The sequence below is a fragment of the Gymnoscopelus braueri genome, assembly GCF_963280865.1.
Source record: "Gymnoscopelus braueri genome assembly, chromosome: 14".
NCBI classification, from domain to species: Eukaryota; Metazoa; Chordata; class Actinopteri; order Myctophiformes; family Myctophidae; genus Gymnoscopelus; species Gymnoscopelus braueri.
In genome coordinates, this window is record NC_137619.1 from 13,409,453 (window position 1) to 13,426,298 (window position 16,846).

The 16,846-nt window shown below is 42.8% G+C and overlaps 2 protein-coding genes across 2 annotated transcripts; one reads left to right on the forward strand and one right to left on the reverse strand.

Annotated features, from left to right (window-relative positions):
* Positions 1–343: 343 nt before the first annotated feature.
* Positions 344–4,427, reverse strand: prokr1b (prokineticin receptor 1b; the record flags this gene model as incomplete). Its single annotated transcript, XM_080449536.1, has 2 exons — positions 344–1,067; positions 4,045–4,427. 2 exons carry the CDS (start codon positions 4,425–4,427, stop codon positions 344–346), a joined length of 1,107 nt encoding a protein of 368 aa, XP_080305662.1.
* Positions 4,428–6,303: 1,876 nt separating this feature from the next.
* On the forward strand, positions 6,304–7,281 carry LOC308100513 (CMP-sialic acid transporter-like; the record flags this gene model as incomplete). Its single annotated transcript, XM_080449579.1, has 1 exon — positions 6,304–7,281. The coding sequence occupies one exon, from the start codon at positions 6,304–6,306 to the stop codon at positions 7,279–7,281; it is 978 nt and encodes a 325-aa protein (XP_080305705.1).
* Positions 7,282–16,846: the final 9,565 nt, after the last annotated feature.

The following is a 16,846-nucleotide window of genomic DNA, read 5'->3' on the forward strand; positions in this document are numbered from 1 at the left end:
TACTTCACACGCTATTTTTTCCTGGAGCCCCCCCCCCCCACACACACACATTGTGTTGAGTCTGACTCTTGCCAAGTCTGCTTATTTGGCCTGTGGACCACCCCACAGGGTTTTCTAAATCTCACCTGCATAACCCAATATTATGCTGTTGTTACAAATTTGTTGCTTTTAAATGTGTAAATGATTTTTTTTTCAATCATAAAAAAAAAAACATTTTATTTTTTTGTTTTTTTAAGCAGCTAGAGAAGTGAGGGAGCGCCGCTCCCCCGCGTCCCCCCTCCACTACACCCCTGGCTCTATTGTCCACCATTAAACAGTGTCTGACCATTATAACACAGTCTCTTCAGCGCAGACATACACATTCCATTTCCTCCTCCGTCACGGGCATGTTGGACGTCCTCACGTCCGTCTCGTCCACCGTCTTGCTCGGGGCGTAGTAGGTGGACTTCCAGCGCAGCAGGACAATCCTCTTCAGGTACTTGACCGTGTTGTTCTTGACGCTGACAAAGCAGAAGGTGTTGATCATGCTGTTGCTCATGGCGATGCACTCCACCACGTAGAAGGCCACCAGCGAGTTCCTCTGGCGCGTGATGAGCGTGGGGTGGAAGTCTCGCAGGATGGTGTAGCCGTAGTACGGCGCCCAGCAGAGGACGTACGCCGTCAGGATGCCGATCAGGACCATCACCGTCTTCCGCCGGCAGCGCAGCCTCTTCCTGATCTGCTCCGTCTGGAAGCCCGGCACGTTCTTGAACCAGAGCTCGCGGGAGATCCGGGCGTAGCACACGACCATGACGACGGTGGGCCCGACGAACTCCACCGCGAAGACAAACAGGAAGTAGGAGCGGTAGTAGGCCTGCTGCTCCACGGGCCAGATCTGGCCGCAAAACACCTTGTGGACGGGTGCAGGCGCGGCGCCGGCGCCATCGTGAGGATACAGGTGCATGGTCTCAGAGTAGTAGGCGGCAGGGATCGAGATGAGGACGGGTATGATCCACACACCTGTGATCAAACCGTACGCTGTTTGGTATTTCATGCGAGGCCTCAGAGGGTTCACTATTGCCATGTACCTGAGGGAAGATAGAGAGATATCAAGTTATTCTAGACCACGGGTGGGCAGCATATTTTTCCCAGAGGGCCAGACTGACCTTGATAAAGTGAGCGAAGGGCCGAAACGTGAAACACATTAGAATGCATAACTTTTTTTCTTTATTTATTTTTACTGCTATATGTGTAACTGGTGGACACTGAGGCATTCTAGAATAGTCATTTTTATCTTGCCAGTTGTCTGATATGCACCACTTATAGGTCACTAATGAGACGCCATTGCATTATGTTAAATGTGGACTCAAGGCAGACTGTTTCATAATTATTGACATTTGATATTTACTGCCAAATCTTTGTGTGATAGGAACTTTAAAAAAAAAGATATATATATATATATTACAATTGTATTTTTTTTTACATTAACCGCTTGAACCTTATTATCCCTATTCTGGGGGAACATTCACTATCTATGGAATCTAAGAAGTTTAATCTGCAACACAAATGTATACAATATGTAGTGTGGGTCCCCGCTTCATCTCTCTCTCAGCTAAGGGGTCTTTTGCCTGAAAAACGTTGAGGACCCCTCTAGACATCTTGCAGAGCCAAGAACTTAATTCATAATATAGTGCAATCAAATAGCCCACTTAGAAGTCTCATATAATAATATATCTCATAATATAATATAATATGTAATAACGATTGGCCACCGGCTTTGAGTCACATTTAAGCTCAATATTGGGTGATCCATTATTCATTATACTGAAATTCAGAAATTCAGAGTGATAAACGTTATCAGCTGTGATGCCAAGTTATAAATGTTTGATTAAAAATATGTGCTTAAAGGAGCACTTCACCCATTTTCAACTTCATTAACTACTACTACTCACTCTGGGTCTCATTAGTGGGCTGTGGACAGTTCAGAAACCTGCCTACCAATGACATCATCAATAGGGATTCCTAGCTAGAAACTACATACTTTCTCTTCCTGGAAAGTTATCATGCTGACATAGAAGCCAATTATACGAAGATAGGTTGAACATGGCTGTGTAAAGTCTGGAGCTTGTTCAGAAAGCTGCGGCTCGTCTGGTGTTCAACCGCCCCAAGTTCTCCCACACAACTATCCTTCTCCGTTCTCTACACTGGCTCCCCGTAGCGGCTCGCATCCAGTTTAAAACCCTGGTGCTAGCCATTAGGGCAGTGAAAGGAATAGCTCCTTCTTACCTCCGGGCTATGGTCGATGCTTACACCCCTGCCCGACCACTGCGGTCTGCCACCTCGGGGCGACTGATTGCCTCGTCGCTCAAGGGTCCTTCTGGCCGATCTACACGGTCACGACTTTTTTCTGTTCTGGCCCCACAGTGAATGAACTCCCCACTGATGTCAGGACAGCAGAGTCACTGCCCATCTTTCGCCGCAGACTGAAAACCCACCTCTTCAGGAAACACTACCCTTCCTCTTCGCCTTGTCTGATTGTTGTTAACTAGTTGTACGAACTCTTGTTTTATTATTTTATTGTTTTATTGGATCTTGTTTAGTCGATACACTTATTTGTTTTAGCTCTTGCTCATTTGATTTTGCTATTTGTATAATCTGTTTAAGAAAGTAGGTAGCTGATATATTGCACTTTTACCTTAGCGCTAGGTATACTCTTAGTTGCTTGTTTTAGCAGAAAATGCACTTAGGACTTCTGGTGATTAGTAGTTTCGTTCCCTACCTACGTTGAATGCACTTATTGTAAGTCGCTTTGGATAAAAGCGTCTGCTAAATGACTGTAATGTAATGTAATGTAAAGTGTTCCTTCAAGGCGTATGAAACCCCTGATTTTGTAGTTTGTTTTCCATTTCAGGTTAAAAACTACAGCAGATTAAAAACACGGCAGACTAGTAAGCAGCACACCTGCACCAAACACATTTTCAGAGGCGTGTCCAGGGCCAAGGGCATGCCAATGTGCAAGCATGATAGACAGTATTGACACAAAATCTAACACACCCATTATTAATTTGATTACCTGCAGCTGGGTAGCTTGGGCTGCTTACATCAGTGTGTACTGTAAGGTCAGTGTTATGTGTTGTTGTCATGTTTTACCCTCCTGTAGTTTTTAACCTGAGGTGGAAAACAAACTACAAAATCAGCCTAGGGTTTCATGCACCTTTAAGTTTCAAGGCTGGGGCATGGCTACTGACCGAAAAGCAAGGGGGAGCGTTCTTTGATGTGCTCCCAGTCTGATGACATAATTCTGAATTGCTTTTCCACATTGCCACCATTTACTCAGATTTTCGACTGCATGACAATTCTCCTCTGTAAAAGTCCAACACTTTGTATTTATATTGTCATACAGACATCGTGTGGGCTGTGATAGGATGCAATGTCACGGCTAATAGGCCTGTGTGTGCTATTAATTACAATACCGAGCATCTCTGTTGACATGTTGAAAACACCATTAGCTAGATAAAAGACTCTCAAGACAAATGATTCTCACTCTACAAAACAAAGATAATTAAAGTGTCACAGAAGCCGTCAAGGGTATTTCATTGCATTGCAAGTAATTTCATTCTCTCTGAATGTTATGGCAGTTTAGTGCCAACTATATGCTGAGCAAGTTCCTATTGGCAGTGGTTGGAAAGTAACTAAGTATATTTACTGTACATTGGCACAATTTTGAGGTACTTAATTTACTTTGATGTGAGCTTGTAGATCTGCTTTTTTTTTTTTTTTTTTCTTGCATGACGTGAAAGTGGTTAAGTGTGTCTGTGGGTTTTATAAATATTGAACCAATGAGAAGTATTAACTAGAGCTTGTGACTAAATCGGATCCATTTCCACCCGACAGCGAGAATATGAAACCAACACACATCATCTTGAAGTGAACAATACACACACACACACACACACACACACACACACACACACACACACACACTCACACACACACAGGCACACGCACATGCCAACACACGCACACGAATGAAAGGCATCATAGAGACTTCTGTGGGGAACCTACCTGTCTATGGCGATGGCCAGCAGTGCATTCGTGGACACGTAGAGCGACACAGTCCTGAGGTAGTTGACAGATGCACAGAGCACCAGGCCATGGTCCCAGGACAACTTCTTGACCACGTAGTAATCCACGAGGAAAGGGCAGCACACCACGGCCACGATAAAGTCCGACACGGCCAGGTTGGCGATGAGCAGGTTGGTGAGGTTGCGCTGTTTCTTGTATCGCGCCAGCGTGGCGATGAAAAGAAAGTTCCCCACCCCGCACACCAGCATGATGCACACCAGGACCGCGCCGATGACAATGGTGGCCACGAAGAAGGCCTGGCCCTGCGTGGTGTCGGGCATCTCGTCGGGGGGGACGCCGTAGTCCAGGTCGTAGGTGTCCATGAGGTGATCCATCTCGCTCGCTGAAAAACGGTTCTGTGTCTCTGTGTAAGCTGCTGCTGCCAGCTGGCTGATGTTGGACTCCCCCATGACTTATTACAGTAAGCAGACAAAGCCTGGTTTATGTAGACAGACTCCAGTATCGGTGCAATTCATCAAGGTAAGTAAAATCATGTTGAAGTGTTTTTGTACATGGCGACAGGTTGGCAGGAACACAGCTTAATAATGACGCGCTTTGGGACAGGATGGAAGATGTTGGACTGGGATGAATCGCCTCCGGAGACAGTTTAGGACAGACCTCTGCACCTGGAAGAGAAAGGAGGGGGAGTAAAGGCTAGATGTCACACATTTTAGCTTTCACTTCAATATCTCGGTGTCAGTACTACCAGTGCATTTTTCATATGAAATTAAATAAACTCTTGTGCATGAATGCATGTTCTTTAGATTTGTACTTCTCACATTAATTTAGACATACAAATGGTTAAGAACAGAGTGTGCATTTGTGACAAGGTGCCCCATCAAGGGTTGTGACACTATGCTGGGTAAATTGTCACATATGTTGTAACAAATAAGAACATGTATAAGTAGAGGTTGTTCACACAATTTTTTTGCAGTTAAAAGTCTGATTTGTTTAGACAGGTCTTCAACAGGGGGTCCGGGGCCCCTATGGGGTCCTCTGAGTTACTACATGGGGGCCACCAAGCGTCGGGGGGGGGGGGGCGGGGGGGCTTGTTGTGAGCTTGTAGATCGGCTATTTTTTGCAAAGAGGTTTGGGGTAGAAGGGGGGAAAACTGTGAACCAGGCACAGAGCCAACGGTCAAGTAGTGGTTAAATGTATGAAATGTGTTAAATATGTGAAAATACAAATTAACATGAATCCAACATATTAATAGAAAATATAAAAAATCACTGATGATAGTGCTGTCAAGGTCTATATGATTTCTAAGTTTAACGAGGGAGTCGAGAATCCCGGCGTTGAGTCGGTCAAATCGGCGGTTGTCCAGAACCGCCGATCTGACTGATACGGCCATTTATGGAGATTCCGGTTGTGCAGAACCATAGATCCGACCGCGTTGCCCATATATAGTCAAGCACATATGCTGTATATATGGCTCCGCACGACTTCAAACTTGGCACACACATCGGTGAGGATTTGAGGGAGTGCGTGCAACGTCAATAATTAGGGCACATGAAATGTAATTTCAGTTATAGCCAAAGGTTTAAGCTTTCAAATGCTTTTCATTTCATGTGTCTATCTGCTGCAGAGGCTGAGAAATAAATACATACTACATACTGTATATGAATATCAACATCTAAAATGACACCGATGCCTTCCCGGATTGAAAGGTATAAAGACGAAGACGTATAGGTCTAAATGGGTTCAATTCTTGGGCGTCTCCTTCGTGGACCACAGCTGCTTGGTGGGTGTTATCACCATCGGTGGCTTCATTGCCACGCTGCCATTAAACACCATTGATTAGTGGCTGAACTCAGTGCCCCGCTGACACGTTTATTTAGTTCCCCAAACTCTCTCAAATTGGTGCGTCACACCTGTGCACTGATTGGATAGAGTATTATTTTGACAACGTCACCGTTGCCACGGTAACAGACATCAAAAGACTCTTATTAACACTGCGTCTTTTTAGGGCCGGTCACTCAGTCCGGTAGAGTCTCTGCGGTCATGACGGCCCGGCGACTTATCCACGGTCCATAGCATCATCCAGGAGTTTGAGTGTTGCTGAGTATCGACATTCAGACACCACCAAGGACAAGCCAACCGAGGGTTGATAAAAGTCCAACAATGGCTGATAAACCTGTGAGTCTTATGTTCAAATTAAGCTGCCTGTCAGCAATGGCGTTACTCGTGGCAGTGCACGCAATGGCCTTGCGTTACACAAGAATAACCTCGTCCGATATGTACTTCCCCACCACTGCCGTGTTCATGGCCGAAGTCTTCAAGTTAATATTGAGTCTCGGGATGCTGGCGATAGAGACGGGTAGCACGAGCAGGCTGAAGGTCTCTGTTGTGGAACATGTGTTTAGAAGTCCAAAACAGTTACTGAAGATGACGGTTCCTTCCGTATTCTTTGCAGCTCAGAATAACATGGCCATAGTGGCCCTGAGCAACCTCAGCGTGGCTGTTTTCCAGGTCACGTGCCAGCTGAAGATCGTGGTTGCAGCCGTGTGTACAGTCGTCATGCTGGGCCGCTCACTCAGTCGCACACAGTGGTTCTCCATCTTCATGATTTGTGGGGGCGTGATCCTCACCCAGTGGAATCCCGCACAAGACACTACAGTCCACACTGAGCAAAACCCTTTTCTTGGGTATGTAGCCATTGCCATTGCCATCGTGTGTTCCGGATTCGCGAGTGTGTACTTTGAGAAGGTCCTGAGGAGCTCCGATACGTCCCTGTGGGTGAGGAACACCCAGATGTACCTGTCCGCCATTGTGGTCACCTTTGCCGGTGTTTTCGTGAACGATCGTGAAAACGTCCTTTCGAAAGGCTTCTTCTTTGGTTACACGCCATTGGTGTGGTTTGTAATTTTCCTGGCCAGTTCAAAGGGTCTATTAATGTCGGTGGTGGTGAAATACATGGACAGCATCGTGAGGAACATCGGAACCGCGGTTGCCAGCCTTCTCTCGACCGTGGCTTCTGTCTATTTGTTTGGCCTACAGATAACGTCCACCTTTATCTGTGGAGCCTTGCTGGTGTGTGTGTCCACCTGCCTGTATGGCCTTCCAAAGAAGGACACGTCCACGTTGCAAGACCAGGAATTCACACAGAAACGTCCACATTGGACACTTGACTCCAAATTTGGAAAACAACAGAGAAGGCTCGATCTCACCGATGTTTAAAGAGCTAAGGAAATTACACTTTTTTCACACTTGTAGAGCATACCCGTGGTCATAATGAGGTCATACACATCATTAGATGCCAAAATAATCGAAATAAATATTTTTTTGGTGTATTATCTTTTCCTATATTCAAATTGTCTAGAGGGTTGATGGGCGGGCGGACCGACGGTGGATGTCACAAACGTAACGTTTATCCTGCATTATTTTTTCCCCAGTTCCAATTCAAATCATTGTAGCTGAGTTCTGACAGGGCTGGGTTAGAGCTGTAACCTGTAATGGCTGCAGTTTGCGCTGCGACCTGGTGAGGCTGTGGCTAGGATGGAGTGATGTGTATTCTGACCATTTTGTGCCCACATCATTTATAACTAGAAAAAGTGCTCCTCGGAGCACAGGTCTCCGCCAGGTCAGGTAGGTTATTGTGGGGCAGCAATGTTCGGAATTAGCCAATCAGGATGGAATATGAAAAGTTGGATGGAACCATCTTGATCACTTGACTATATGTGTACCGATTTGCATGATGTTTGAATTTGTAGGAGTAATATAAAAAAGAAAAGTGTTGCAAAATTGGCCTCCTGGTGGCGCTATAATAGGGCAATGTTAAAAGGGTGGCATTTGTTCTTCAATGTAGTGCGAATGTGCGTGCAAAGTGTCGCAATCGGACGCTGCATTCATGATTTGTGGCATTTTGTTCAAAACGGGCCACTCCTGCAAACTTTAGATGTCAATGTTAGCCAATCAGGATGGAATATGAAAATTTTAAAAGATCCATCGTGATCACATCATCGTGATCACATGACTATAGAGATCAAGTGTACCGATGTGCGTGAAATTTGGATACATTCTGAAGGCTTAATATCAAAGAATGTGTTTTACATAAGTCGGCCTCCTGGTGGCGCTATGAAAGGCAAATGTGAAAAATGCAGGTCAGTTGTTTTTCCTTGGCCTCTAGGGAGTGTGCGTGCAAAGTTTCATGCAGATCGGTGCAGTTATAGTTAAAAACATAAATCGTCCATTTATAGCGCCACCATGAGGCTGATTTGAACATTTTCAAGTGGCATTTCTTCCTCGGCCTAGTGGGAATGTGCGTGTGAAATCTCACGGAAATCGCAAGCTGCGTTCATGATTTGAGGCATTTTGTTGAAAACGGAGCAATCCTGCAAACTTTGGAAGCTAACCTTAGCCAATCAGGATGAAATATGGAAAATTGGACAGATCCGTGTTGATCACATGACTATAGAGATACTGTGCACTGATTTGCGTGATGTTTGGATAAAATCTGTAGGAGTACTGTCAAGAAGTGTGTTTTGCAAAAAGCGGCCTCCTGGTGGCGCTATAAAAGGCTAATTTGAAAAATTTGGGGCAGAGGTTCTGCTCTGGCATCCAGGGAGTGTGTGTGCACAGTTTCGTTGCGATACACAAAATGACAGAATGACGGACACACGGACGGACGGACGGACACACACACACACACACACACACACACGGACGGACGGACAGGGGGCAAAACATACTCTCTCGCCATGCCTTTCGGCCTGGCGGAGACAATAACACTTTAATTACTACTACTAATCTACAGTATGTGAAGCTGAAGGACCTCACTGAAATTATCAGAGAACCAAGGTGCTGCTCTCTATTTGATTGATGCATGTAATTACTCACAGGTGGTGTGAACCTGTTTGACTAAGCTCTGTAAACTTGCTGCTAAAGTTATTTAAGACGTCTGAAACCAAGGACAGACTTTAAGCAACCCAAGAACAGGGGTGGAAGAAGTACTCAGATATTTTACTCAAGTAAAAGTATCAATACCACAATATAGGTACTGTACTCTGTTACAAGTAAAAGGCCTGTGTTCAAAATGTTACTTGAGTAAAAGTACAAAAGTATTGGCATCCACATACACTAAAAGTACTAAAATGTTTGAAAATATTTTCAAATAGCCCTAAGTGGTTAATATATGTTTTTAATATTATAATTTAATTTATAATTTATACGTTTTCAAATAATTGTAGTGGAGTAAAAGTACAATATTTGCCTCTGAGATGTAGTGGAGTAGTCGTAGTACTACTACTAAGTATTGGAAATTGGAAATACTCAAGTAAAGTACAAATACCTCAACATTGTACTTAAGTAAATGTGCTTAGTTACTTTCCACCACTGCCCAAGAACGAAGAACCTCTTTTCCACAAGAAGCGGCCAACGAAGTATTCTATTTTTAGATTTGTCTTTGATGTTGCCGTTGTGTTTGATGTTGTGACACGCTTAAAGCTGGGCAGTGCGCATTTACATGTCATTTGTATTTTCATTTATGTATGTTTTGGTCTATGTTGTCATGACTGTGCAATTTGCTGATTTTTGTTTTATTATTTTTGTGTGACCATATAGTTCTCACGGCATGACTGAGGGATGAGAAGAAAGCCCGAAGCAATAAATGCCCGTTTATAAAGAACCGACCTGTGTCGTCAATGTTGTGAGAGGAGCTACGGTGGAGTATAAGTATATGTATAGCAAATTGGGAATACTCCGGTAAAGTAAAAGTACCTCAAAACATGTACTTAAGTACAGTACTTGATAGTAAATGTACTTAGTACTTACTGATGTGGTCATTAAAAGGGGAAGAACAAGCCAACGGCTTAGAGTTATGCCACTTGCCCTGACATTTAAAAGCCATCATCTCATGTTCAAGAGTGGCTTTGATATTCTCTCTGTTATCTCCCTTAAAGCCTACCCATTAATATTGAAGCTGGTGCTATAACCTTTTCTAGCACCGGCTTCATAAAGTCATGTTTCATAAGGGTTATAATATTCTGATTCTGAAGATAAGTGGCAGATAGGCTTTAGTTGATATTGTCTTATTGACCCAAATCAGAAACCTTTAACTTCAATAAGGTCTGCAAATTCTACTTTAATAACAGCCAATTAAAACATTTAAAAGACTATAGTGTCACACATTACTGTACATGTCAGTCAGAGAAGAAACCCTGTAGCAATTAGTCTAGGCCAGGGGTTCTCAAAGTGGAGTCCGGGGACCCCCAGGGGTCGATGAGGGGGTTCCAGGGGGTCCCCAGCTTAATTTGTCAATACGGCATCACAATCATTTTAACCATTTTATCCATATTTTATACGTTGGCCATTCAAAATCACACCCAGTGTGAAGTGAGTGGTGCCTTTGATTAGTTAATTTCATTAAGATATGAACTAGTGGAACAATGTTAAATCGCTGTCCATTAATTTCAAGGCTGCTCAAGAGTGCCACTTGAAGGTAGGTGACCCAGTGGTATTCAGGCGGTACTACTCTATTTGATGTGTGGGCGCTGGTATTCAGGCGGTACATTTACATGACTGTAATGTAATGTAAATGTAATGGTACTACTCTGTTTGATGTGTGGGCGCTGGCATTCGGGCGGTACTGCTCGCTTTGTGTGGGCGCTGGTATTCAGACGGTACTAATGTATTTGATGTGCGGGCGCTGGTATTCAGATGGTACTACTGTATTTGATGTGTGGGCGCTGGTATTCAGATGGTACTACTGTATTTGATGTGTGGGCGCTGGTATTCAGATGGTACTACTGTATTTGATGTGTGGGCGCTGGTATTCAGATGGTACTACTGTATTTGATGTGTGGGCGCTGGTATTCAGATGGTACTACTGTATTTGATGTGTGGGCGCTGGTATTCAGATGGTACTACTGTATTTGATGTGTGGGCGCTGGTATTCAGATGGTACTACTGTATTTGATGTGTGGGCGCTGGTATTCAGGGGGTAGGTCTACTGCTCTATTTGCGCTGATCGAGTTATGGCCATTTGGAATGTTAGAAACTGCTGTAGTGCCCCATACAGTATGTGTGCAATTTAGGTTTATAAAGTTACTGTGAAGTATTTTAATGATTTATGAACTTGTTAAGTATAGTTATACTTAAATTAATTACTTTTACTTACTTTGATTTCTTTTAAGTATTTTTACTCAAGTTTGTTACTTTGAAGTATTTTACTAAAGTTTGTTACCAGCCAGCCTGAAAACTTGTAATACGATAAATCATTGTCTTCATGTAAGTAATCAACTGGGGAAGTTTCATTATGATAAATATTTTTAAAATGTTGTCGTTTTTTCACCTGTCATGTACGTATGGGGAAAATAACAAAATGTGTGATAAATATGAAAAAGCTGCTCCTGTGGAAAGGTTATCAAATATTTATTTACTTATATTGACCCTATGAACAATTTAATATAGGTATGGCTTTGCCCACTCTTTCGATAATGAAATCTTGTCTGGCTCATGGACTATTATACAAGTTACCCCTGCTTACATCTGCCTATAGGCAGTGGTGGAAAGTAACTAAGTACATTTACTCAAGTACTGTACTGAAGTAAAAAAAAAATAGGTAATTTTCACTTTACTGGAGTATTTCCAATTTTCTGTACTTTTACTTGATCCATTACACCTCAGAGGAAAATATTGTACTTTTACCCCACTACAACTATTTGAAAACTTCAATTGCTAGTTACTTTGTAGATTTAGATTATTATTACAAATCATACATTACCCACTTCAGCCCTATATACATTTTGGCCATTTGAGAATAGCCGATCTACAAGCTCACAGTGTGTCGCGATACGAAGCACTGTGGGCTTGTAGATCGGCTATTTTCAAAGGATTTTTAAAATACATCCTAATATACAATAGAGAGTCGCTCGCATGCGTGGCTGTTTGTTTGTGGGTCTGCGTGGTTCATACGGGTCCTCAAGCTCTCTCTCTCTCAATACAAACTGATGGTCGCTCGACCATGCTCTCTCCGTTCTCTCTCTCAATACAAACTGATGGTAACTCGGCCATGCTGTCCGTTTTACTTTCTTTTTCGCCTCCGCGCACCGCTGTTGTAATGAACGTCTACAGGCTACTAGACGATAGCCCCGCGCCAGCGGCTAGACGGAAGGGTCGCGCAGCGACCCGCACCTCTAGTTTTATACATTTGAAAACTTGTGAAATGGGACATGCTGCATAATGACTACTTTCTACTTTAAGTAAATTTTTATACCAATACTTTTGTACTTTTATTCAAGTACATTTTGAATTCCGGACTTTTACTTGTAACAGGGTATTTCTGCATTGATACTTTTACTTAAGTAAAGAAATGTGAGTTATGTTTCCACCACTGCTAGGAAACTAAAATATTGCTATTATTTTGTTCCAAAAGCTTACATCTGCCTATAGGCTCATAGGCTGTAGCTGCTACTATTAAACAGCATACACAATTCTTCTGGTTTTGTAGAAGCTAGTGTTTCTAATGTTAGACTTTTGATTGATTGAATACTTTATCAACAGTTTGCAAAAAAAGCACAGAAAGTACAGTTCTATACAAAAGGATGCTAAAAGGATTAAAACCCAAGAAAGCACTACAGTATATGGCTTGTTTCCATTTGGGGTCCTGTGTATTCAACTCATTGAAACATTTAATGACAGTCAAATATACAATACTATGCAAAAACAGCTCCGTCTACACATCTCTTTGGTCCCTTTTATTTGTACATAGGCTACAGCTCACTCTTTTTGTTTTTGGCAATGTAGCTTAAATGTAGGACCAAAGTTTTTTCATGCCAATAAAGCACATTTGAATTTAATCTAATTGAATGAGCCTAATTGTCTTACCGTGTCGGAGTGCTCTATGAAAAGCAAATAGATGATGATCACTCCTTTATCCTCAGCATCAGTTGCTGCGCTGACAGCTTTGGTCCTCTGATGCTGATCTCCTCTCAAACAGATGCTTCTTGGAAAGAAAATAAAAAGTCTGTCTCTTTCTCCCCTCTTGTGGTGAAAGAATGGACGACATGCATGGAATCTAATAATCTCTGGCGTCCTGTGACTTTTACTGTGAGAGAGATAAGATAGCTATCTAGGTTTCTATTCTAGATCCTTCAGATGGAAGTCAGGGTTGAAGAACAGAAGAAAGAAAATGAGAGGCAGAGAAAAAAGCCAGAGGCAGGAGGAGAGAGAGAGAAAAAGAGAGTGAGAGAGACAGAGAGAGGGGGGAGTGAGAGAGAGAGAGAGAGAGAGAGAGAGAGAGAGAGAGAGAGAGAGAGAGAGAGAGAGAGAGAGAGAGAGAGAGAGAGAGAGAGAGACAGACAGAGACAGAGAGAGAGAGAGACAGACAGAGACAGAGAGAGGGGGGGAGTGAGAGAGACACAGAGAGAGAGAGAGAGAGAGAGAGAGAGAGAGAGAGAGAGAGAGAGAGAGAGAGAGAGAGAGAGAGAGAGAGAGAGAGAGAGAGAGAGAGAGAGACAGACAGACAGACAGACAGACAGACAGACAGACAGACAGACAGAGAGGGGAAGAGAGAGAGAGAGTGAGTGAGGGGGAGAGAGAGAGTGAGGGGGAAAAGAGAGAGAGGGGGGGATAGAGACAGACAGAGACAGACAGAGAGAGAGAGAGAGAGAGAGAGAGAGAGAGAGAGAGAGAGAGAGAGAGAGAGAGAGGGGGGGGCATAGAGAGAGAGAGAGGGAGAGACGGAGAGAGATAGGGGGATAGAGAGAGAGAGAGAGAGAGAGAGAGAGAGAGAGAGAGAGAGAGAGTACTGAGAGAGTACTGGCAATTTCCAATTGCCAGTACTTTTACTTCTAGTCCACTATATTTTTCATAAACATACATTAACATACTTTAAAAAAAACATACATTAACCACTTCAGCCCTATATACTTCAGCTATTTGAAAATAGCAGATCTACAAGCTCACAACGTGTAGCTTGTGAGCTATAGATCTGCTAGTTTCAAAAGATTTCTATACATGTGAAAACTTGAGTACTTTTGACACTTTAAGTATGTTTTGATGTCAATACTTTTGTACTTTCACTGAAGTAAATATTGAATTCCTGACTTTTACTTGTAACTGAGTATTTCTACATTGTAGTATTGATACTTTTACTTAAGTAAAACATTTGAGTACTTTTTCCACCACTGGACGTTAACACTATGGTGGACCTCCAATTAGCAATTCTAAAAGGTCATGCACGTCAGCAACATGTAATCTCATTACCATAAATGACATGACACCACCACAGATGTATGAATATATTATGTTAAAAGGATCCCTGGCTAATAAGCCAGGGATCCTTGACCTTACAGCCAAGGGCACCGATACTGTGGGTGCCTCGGGGCTAAGGCCCCCAGGAGAAATGACGAGCACCCATCACAAACTCATCACAAAAAAAAGATAAAGAAAAAACCTCCGACATCTACACTTATGGTGTAAATTTTTTGTACCAAATTAACCGAATTAACCGCAAAAAAGTAACAAACAAAAAAACGCTGGCCAGAGCTGGCCAGAGCTGGCCGCGCATGCTCCCGCGCTGCACGCGTGAGCATGCTTGCACCCCCAGTAGCACGTACATAAATCGCCGCCCCTGCTTATAGCCATTATAATTGCCCTCAATAAAATCTATTGATGATGTCATTTAAACTGATCATCAAAGCCTGATCCAACCCTACAACCCTTCCCGCTCTTTCAGATCAACGAAGGGCGCTTTCACACTCAGGTCCCGGGTGCGCATTCCAGACCGCTTGGCTAGTGTGAATGTAGCGAATCGACCCGCGAAACGGATAACCGTTCCGTTCCCGAAACCACCTCCGGAGGCAGTTTCGGATCCGGATCATGCGTTTTCGGGTACGGTACGCTGCAATGTGAAAGCAAGCGTACCATTAGACGGAAGTGGCCCGCTATTTGGAATAGGTGACGGTATATAAACTCGACAAAAACAGCCAACAAAAACACTGCTCTTCTAGCCGGTGCTACTGAATGAATGAAAACGCCCCAGAATGCATTGCGCACTTAAAGGGGAACTTCGCTGATTTTGCTGCCCATAGCGTCAAATGACGTTTTCCGCGGGTTCTCACCTATGTCCGCACTACATGGTGTCTCAGTGAGACCAACCCCACACACACCCCAAGGGGTGTCTCCCAAAGAGTGGGATCAGCCTTCTTTCTCCCTGATTGCGTCGGTAAACACTCCGTGGGAGGAATACTAACACAACAGATATTTATTTGAACCATAAAACACAGAAGAGCTGAAATCATGCTGGACACAGCTTGGATTAATTACTTTATAGAGTAAGTAATGATTGCTGTAAACGTTATGCCAATTTGACATAATAATCCAAGTGTAATTGTACTTGATTGCTTTAATGTTAGAGATTAATAAAGTTAGGGTAGTAGTATACAATGTGTAGTTGACTTCTGATAGACGCATGCACGCAGAGCAGTGTTGTTTACATTGTCGTTCCATAGCTAGCCAAATGCAAAGCTAAACCACTTGTGTGACAAGCCAAATTTATGCTTTGTCTCTTGTCAGATTTCAAATATAAAGTGCTTATGCCATGGCCACGGATGTTACAATTTGAATCGGCTGGGTGCAAGTACCCGTATCTTCCGTATTGTTTAAATAAAAGCATTTTAATCTGATCGGTGGTCATTTTCTCATAAACCTCCCAACCGATCGCATAAGGGTCGCATAATAAATGGCCACTGATCGGATTAAAATGCTTTTTTATTAAACAATACGGAAGATACTGGTACTTAGACCCACCCGATTCAAATTGTAACATCCGTGGTCATGGGATAAGCACTTTTTATTTGAAATCCGAACGTTTATGTAGATGTACGGATTGTACATGTAGAAAGTGCAAACACCAGGTTGAAGTTCCCCCATGACAGTCATGTTTCAGGGCTACGTCGCCGGGTCCCGAAAATAGCAGATCTACAAGCTCACAACGCGTCAGACTCGACACTTTGTGAGCTTGTAGGTCTGCTATTTGCGGCTTGCATGCAATATTAGTATAGATTAGGCTTCACGTGGGATGATATCTATTTAATCTACAAGTGTAATCTAATGTGTTCTTTTCAACAGGACAGAATGTTGTTTCGCCTGCCTGCGGAAATGGAGTAACGTTCGGCTGATGAAGACCCCTGGGACTCGCCTTTTGAGATACAACCATATTATTTTTCTAAATAAAACGATTACATTTACACCCTGCTTGCTCTACTCATTGATCACGGTACATTCTACATTGTATAAGCATTCATAATGACAAAATGTGAACCCCAATTCTATAAGGGTTCTTTTGAACTGTTTCATGATAGGAGATGGTCTTTCATTTGGCAGAATGGTACATAATTGCATTACAGATATAATAGTGAAAAACTCTTGTACATTCTGTTAGTATTTACTTCTACATGTAATAATAATTTTTCTGGGGACCCCAGCACATTGGATTCAACTTTACTGGTCTTAGATACAATAGGCTATAGTAAAACCTAATATTATCCATTATTATATTATACCATATACACCAATTGAAAGCATGAAACGGTCTCATTTGAAAAAAGAGAAAAAAAACGATTAGGCTGTGTGTATGACAAGAGTATTTGAACATTAGCATGTCATTCTAAAGTAATGCCCATGTTTTCTATAAGTTTAGTCCAAAGAATATAACTGGAAATGACAGTGAAACATTATGCTCTCAGAAATAAGGAGTCACACATGACATGAGTATGAAACGTTTTGTTTTATTATTATATCG